This window comes from Uranotaenia lowii, chromosome 3 (assembly GCF_029784155.1).
Source record: "Uranotaenia lowii strain MFRU-FL chromosome 3, ASM2978415v1, whole genome shotgun sequence".
In the NCBI taxonomy this organism is placed as follows: Eukaryota; Metazoa; Arthropoda; class Insecta; order Diptera; family Culicidae; genus Uranotaenia; species Uranotaenia lowii.
In genome coordinates this window covers 232,142,578-232,150,113 of record NC_073693.1, presented here as the reverse complement: position 1 = coordinate 232,150,113, position 7,536 = coordinate 232,142,578, and the positions used below count along the sequence as shown (strand labels likewise).

The window sequence follows — 7,536 nt, the reverse complement described above, 5'->3', positions numbered from 1 at the left end:
AACAAGTTTAATCTAGCGCCAAACGATTTAACACTCTCGAGTAGTTTTCCCTACATGGGGTTTGAAGTCAAATTTCCTTCTCCTCAAGAATGGTTATCAGGTTTCGTAGAGGACCAAATGTCCTCTCATATTGTATTCTATACTGACGGTTCATTATCAAACGGCCGTGCAGGTGCAGGAATTTACTGTCACGAGTTGAACATAGAATATGCTCAACCTCTAGGAAAATATTGTACAGTCTTTCAGGCTGAGCTATATGCTATTATGTATGGAGTGCAAATTGCACTTCAAAAGAAGATTATGTTCAGAACAATTTATTTCTGTTCAGATAGCCAAGCAGCTATCAAATCACTCAGTGCTTCCAGTTCTAGATCAAAACTGGTAATCGCATGCCGGAAAGCAATCGAAGAACTTGCTGAAGGCAATGGATTAAATCTTCTATGGGTACCCGGACATAAGGGAATTTTTGGAAACGAATGCGCCGACGAACTCGCTAGAGCTGGATCGGAAAAGGAATTTTACGGACCAGAGCCGGCTGTCCCAATATCACCATGTTGGTTAAGAAACCAAATTCAAACTTGGTCCTCTAATCAACATAAACGATACTGGGAAGAGTTGGACACTTGTCGCCAAACTAAATTATTTTTAGAAAAACCATCTCCAATCATATCGAGTTACTTATTAACTTTAAATAAATCTCATTGCAGCATCTTGATCAGAGCACTCTCCGGTCATTGTAAACTCAACTATCACATGCACAACATTCAGCGTGCTGAATCTCCAGTATGTGGTGTCCATCTTATATGTAACTGTCCCTCATTTGCCAGACTACGTTTTTGTACTCTGGGATCTTACGCTATAAGCGAATCTGAGTTTAAGAAATTAAACTTAAAAAACATTCTATCATTCTTTACCGAATGTAGAAAAGAGCTTTAACGCTAATAATCCCTAGTGGAAAGGCTTTATGCCATCTTAAATAGATTGAATTTATTTCTTCCTTTTATAGGTTTTTCAGGTTTCTCAGGTAAATGATGAAATCTTGGATAAAAAAAGGCTAGGCACAATTTTCCCGTTTGTTTGGATAACGTGCCGCTATTAAGCCTACCCCCATTCTGATACCTGATATACCAAATGAAAATCCAAGTGTTTCATACGGTACTAGATTGGAAATGAACTCTATATGAAGGCGTATTTCGATAAAAGTCTCAAAAACACACAGTTTTACCAAATCAGGAAGTGCTCATCTTGCCATCATGCGCTTTTTCTCTTATATCAAACGTGTAAAATGGTATTAAACTAAAGCAACTAAATTTTAATTTTATGCCTTAAACTTCAGCAATAATTAGATTTTTCTTAAATTTCAGCGATGATAAATGACAATTGTTTTTATAATTTGAAGTGGAATTCTACCAAAATGTATTCAGCAAAACTACTTTTGCCTAAAACATTGATAGGTCCATCTAGCGAGCCTACACATTTTAAATGTTGCAATTTTAATTTCTATTTTTCAAAAAATTGAGTGTTAAGTTATAAATTTTTTTTATTCAGAATAGCTACAAAATCTTGGTAATAGTATCATCCTCATAAAATTTAAACTATAAATTCAGATTTTTCTTTTCTATTCGTTTATTTTTGATTCCGAAGATATAGCTACAGATGTAATTCTTTTTCTAAGCCTAAATGTTATTTTGAATGTACAGCCATTTTCTGGTTGTAATGGATTTTTTTAAAAAAATTTTTAAATTGAAATGTTATAAAGTGAAGGTAAGTATTTTCCTATGTATAAAAAATATTGACGTAAAGAATTCGAAAGGAACTGAATCATTAAGTTTCAGTTTTTTAAAGTAGATGTTAAATAACAAGGGAAAAAACAAATTGATTTTCGAAAAAGTAATTCGTAAAATAAAAGCGACACTATTTTATCCTTAGAGGTTTAGAAAAATTGAAATATGTATACATTATTATCATTCTGGATTTTTACCAGATAAAAACAAAACTTTCATTAAGTCTTAAGATTAAAAATTCATTTCAATTATCTATCGTAAGAATCCGTCATTTTCATCTCATCTTGACAAATTCGTTCTGAGTCTTTATGGTCGTTCAAAAACGTGTTAGTTATTTTCAATTTAGAACCTTCTGCGGTGTGGTCTTTTCACTCTAGTAAGTGTTTTATAGATTTTTTTAAAGGAGTTTAGGTAGTTTAAAGGTTATTTTTTAACACCATTGTAATTTATTTTATAAAATTAAAAAAATATACTGATATTACAAAAATTCCTAAAATGTAAACAAAATCGTCGAACGGTTTTATTTTTTGGACATCACTATGCTTGCTTAGAATTTTGATAGTATTTGTGTCGGTTGAAGATTCGCATCACATAGCTGCTCTCTCTCTCCCCGTTTGTTTTGAAGTTTCGAGGCGGATGGCAGTTCGCGTATGGGTGCTTGTTAAGACCAGACCGATTTCTGGCAGTGTTATTAAGGGCTAATCATTTCTTATGGTGAGTAGTTAAACATTTCGCTATGTTATATTGACTTTACTGATTTTTAAAAGACTCAAACAGGATGTTTCACTAACGTTTAATCCCAAATGTTCTAAGAACGTGTCTGAGGTTAACTGTTTTGGTCAGTTTGGAGTATTTGTTTATGGAACATCAACACTGTTAAATGTGTTAACCAAATGGTGCAGATCCAAGTGCGGATAAGTTACAAATAGGAAACCATCTTCTTTTGGGATTACATGGTGCATTCAATCAGTTTACAATAGATATTCGCAACTAGACAAATCGCAGATTAACAAACTAGATTGGGGTAACATACATCGTATACCATTTTCGCTTTCTTTGCATCATACGCATGTACACACAATAAGAGTAAGGGGGGAAAAATTTCTTCTGAGGGTAAACTGGGACTGTTTTACTCGTTGCATGCAGGTCTACGACGACATCGAAGAAGACGACGACGTATGAAATCACTCGCCTCGATACGAGAGTGAATATCGGCCCTCGTCTTTTCTCAACTCCCCACATTTTTCATTTTACTTACGCTTGAGACAGCCACGGGCGATTTGAGACTATCATATCATCGGCCATCATCGTTTGAGCGAGTAAAAATAATTCGTGACTCCACATACAGATCCAGAATTGCTGCTGCCCGTTCGCTAAAATCAGTGCTTCACCACATTGTCGGAACCTGAAGAAGATTTGGAAATGGTGCTGGAGTTCACGAATACTGACCTCGTTGTGAGGTATCTGTATCTAGGAACCCAGCGGCCATTCTATATCCGAAAAACCCAACCACTCGACATACCATTGGCCAAGGAGACTCTACAGACTCCCCTGAAGAACCTTATCGGTGTGGCTACAGCAAGAAAGCAATTAGAAGCACTTAAGGAGGCCACCAAAAAAGTGTTAGAATCCAAAACAACAACCGGAGCTGCCAGCAAAGATGCCGTGGCAGTCAAAAAAGAGGCGGAAGATATCGGTCAAGCGATCGAAGATCTGGAAAAGGCAATCAAAAGCGATTTCAAAGAGATGGACCCGGTCGACATTCTTAGAAAGGTAAGTTAAGATCAAAGTTGAACTTTGAAGCTATTGATTGGTGGATAAAATAGACTGCACGTTGCTAGGTTTTCTTCTTTTTTGTTTTTTTTTCCAAAAGCATCCCCACCGAAGTTTGATAATTTTTATTGCTAAAAACAAGATGTATTGATTTAATTGCAGTATGCAGTAATCCTAATTCAGGTTCACATTATTGATATGAAATATTAGATGCGTTTCTGTTTGCTGAAATATGTTTTCAGTTATTCAATTCCAAATTCAATTAATTGAACTAAGTTGGTTCAAATATAAATCGTATTTGGCGATCGCTGATCAAAATCGCTAAATGTTGTGTAAAACTTTGCGTTTTATAACACAAAGCAACAATATACACATTTCTTCCAACGTGTAAAGAATTAAAAGAGCTAAATTGGACTAATTTGGGGTCGATAATTCCAAATATGCAATAAGTTTTTGTTTGTATCAACTCTTTTTTCAAGAAAGTTTTTTGAAAATAGATAAAACTTCTTTTAAAAAATATCGCTGTACAACGTCTTATTACGTTCCTGAACATTTAACAGCAAGTTTAATACCCAGGTTATGATGAGTGGTCCAAAATAAGTCCCTAAGGAATAAAGTAGGACCTATTTTCGACATGGGTCAAACTGCTATTAAACCAGTTATTTTGATTTTTGGAGCTTGCAAAACAGTTTTCACGTGTTTTATCATAGCTGTGAACATGTTTGTATTTGTAAAATTCATCACAGCTATGCAGAAAACCGTTGAACAGAACGTTGACTCCAATAATGGCACGTCCTCCTGAAATGGCCCTGATTCGGTCCAACTAAGAAAACTCAAAACTTTATTTTCAATTTTCTCTCTGTTAACAGATTATTTAAATAAATTTTTTTATGTGATTAGAATCATTAGAAGAAGCTTCAACTATATTTGTTCACAATTTTTTTAATAACATGATTTATGAGAGAAATATTGGCAAAAATCTACAAGGTGGTCCAAAATATGTACCCGATTCAAAATAAGTCCGCTACCCTTTTGCACCTCGCGTAACTTTTGATCTCATCGATAGAACTTTTCGAAAACTTCAGACATGCTAGCATGCTGCTTCATGTTTCAACAATCACTGTGCAAAATTTCAATAAAAAATGTAGCGTAGTTTCAGAGATATTGCAGTTTGAATGAGAAAAGTCCAAAAAGTCAGATTTTCGTAGAATTACTGTTTCTTAGGCCACACAAACTCCAGAAAGCTCAAATTGTGTGTTATAATAGTGTGATAGTTGATCTATCTAACGCCAAAAATTTGATCAAAAAATAGCATCCGAGTAAAAAGTTATGGAAGTTCAAAGTCGAAGTGACAGTGCGCTTGCTTCCAATTTCTATACAATTATGAACGGTACTTTATGTTTCATTTATTAATTTTTAGTGCAAAAAGAAATTATTTTTGTTGCGTGAGACTTTTTTAACCAGAGTTTCATTTTATGTGCAATATCAAAATATTCATGAATTGAAAAAAATAATATAGGGGAAAACTGTACAAGACGCACCAGGCCATGCCATTCTTTCTCAAATATACACTAACCTACGGCTTCGAATGATGTTTTTCTTCATTTTTATTGTAGCAAACAAGCTTTTTCATCATTCAATAGATGAAAAGTTCACAAAATCTTCTTTAGTTCTTAAAAACAGAGGAATTAATGGAATCAGCGTGAAACTTGTAATTTTTCATAAGTTGCATATAAGGTTTTATGGTAAAACAGCCTGCGCAATCTGATAAAACTACAGCTTATCGTTCAACCACTCATGTGCACTTTCGGAAGACTGTAAATATTTCTATATATTTTATTAACTTCCTACTAATTTTATCAAAAATCAATCATATGAAAATTGGGGTAGAATGCCCACAAGACCACGTGTTTTACGCTCAAATTTTGAATGCTGTTAACTTTTGAGAAAACCTGAATATCAAAACAAAATGCCATTCTTTTTATATGCTGACTCCCAAATTATGATAACAATGCATAGTTATAACATATTTTGTCCTTGTTCGAGTTAAAACGGTGCACCAATATTCGACTCGAAAAAATTATCGGCCGCCATGTTTGCCGCGATATCACTATATCAGTCAAAAAAATTGAATTTCGTTGCCTACTTGAAGGCGTTTTATTTATAAGGATATAAAAAAGTGTATTTTGAAAAGCGAAATTTTCGATGAGTTACATGATATTGAAGGTACTCACATTTCAACATGCTAACATTGATCTGCAGACGAATTTTTGGCAAACAAGCGGATCATGTTATAAACTGAGCAACTTGGAATTTCGCAGCTTTCAATTCGTTCCTTCTTCAGAACTAGTCTTCGTCGGCTGAATAGTTGACCTAAAACTAATTAAAAAATTTAATAATTCACTCCAGATATATTTAAAGAAAACTCACCAAAAATCCTCCACGGCATTGAGAACTTTCCGCCACAATGTTTTCCATCGTTGTTGGTTTCGAAGAAAATTTAATCAAAATCAAAGAATTTTTTCATTGATTGTAGCACAAATTTATTGTCTTTTGATTTCAAGTACAGTACATCAATTAAAAATTCTTGTACACCAACTCAAAATAATTTTCTTTCCTTTTGATAGAAAAAAAAATAAAATCAAAAAAATAAGATTTAGATTCCAATAACACTAGAACTTTGATTCAAAAACGCATTTCTTTTGTTTTAATGGCACTAGTTTTCTCTGCGTGTATTCATAAATCATTATGTCTGAACATGACAGACATGGTTTTGACTTTGGTTTAGTTAAGAATTGTAAAAATGCTTTTTTAAAATTTGCAAAAAGTCCAATGTTTGATTATATCGCGGTGAATCCGTACACTTATCGTGAAAAACCATGTATATAACACACATTTTTATTTGAATCTATAAAAGTCTTTATTCTTTACCTTTAGCATGTAAAAAATTGATTTTGGATGAATAGCGGTGAATCCGTGCACCCACGGTAAATTGCTCTACTTATAGAAAAAATATGCTTCAAAACCTACAATATCAGGTATAATTTATAGGCAACGTGTTAACAAATTTCAGAGCGATGGATGCTAGAAAATATCTACTAAAACAAAACTGAAGTGAAACCGTGCACCCATAGTCAATACCCATAGCCATCTAACATGATTTTATAATTAGATTGATAATGTGTTTTAATTTTTTGATAATTATTTGAAATATTCATTTTATGACATACACGCATTCGTAAACTATGCCAAAATGAGGTGATTCCGTGCAACTATGGTGAAAAAATAATTCCATTTTATAACAAAAATCATATGGAATAAATAACAAAACAATTTCAAAAGAAAAAAGATAAAAATATTATGATATAAAAAATTTCCCCTTTACCAGTCATTTTGACTGGTCACGGTCCGAATAGGTATATTCAAATTGCCGGTCCTTCTAGTGTTAAAACACTTAAGTTAATACGATCTTCAATTTCCTACGACGGAACAAACTCTTCTCGCTAGAAAAATAGAAGAATTCAATAGATCGTTTTTAACATAACGGCTATTGTTTGTCATTTTACCTACGTTGAATTTTTCCTTAGAGTTTCCTGAAAAGCCTCATCTTAAAATTTTGTCGAGAGCTAGCTCCTGTTGAAACAAAAAAAAATTAGTTTCATTCAAGGAATTCGAGTTTATTAAATATTGTCTCATTCACGATTTCATATGTTTTTAAGGAATTATTGGCTCAATTGTCTAGGACATTTTAAATTTATCATGTTTTGTATGGAAAAGAAAATGAGTTTTTCGAAAACAGCTCCGCACAAATTCTAGAAAAACTAAAATTTTTACAGTGGATCAACAGAATTTCATAATCTTTAAAATTCCAAAATTAAGTAAATCGAACTTGTTTTTGTAAAATGATTGTAATCGTTGAGCAAAAAGAAGAATAGCTGCAAATTTCGTTGGATTTGTCTCAAAATTTACTGAAAACATA

General features: G+C 33.1%; 1 protein-coding gene across 1 annotated transcript in view; it reads left to right on the top strand.

Moving 5' to 3' along the window:
• The first annotated feature begins 2,419 nt into the window (after positions 1-2,419).
• LOC129755523 (RNA-binding protein RO60-like) overlaps positions 2,420-7,536 on the top strand; it is a 131,705-nt gene continuing 126,588 nt past the window's right edge. The window contains exons 1-2 of the mRNA XM_055752059.1: positions 2,420-2,498; positions 2,931-3,557. Coding sequence (XP_055608034.1) covers positions 3,207-3,557 — 351 coding nt within the window. The 5' untranslated portion in view covers positions 2,420-2,498; positions 2,931-3,206. The remainder of the gene's footprint in view (positions 2,499-2,930; positions 3,558-7,536) is intronic.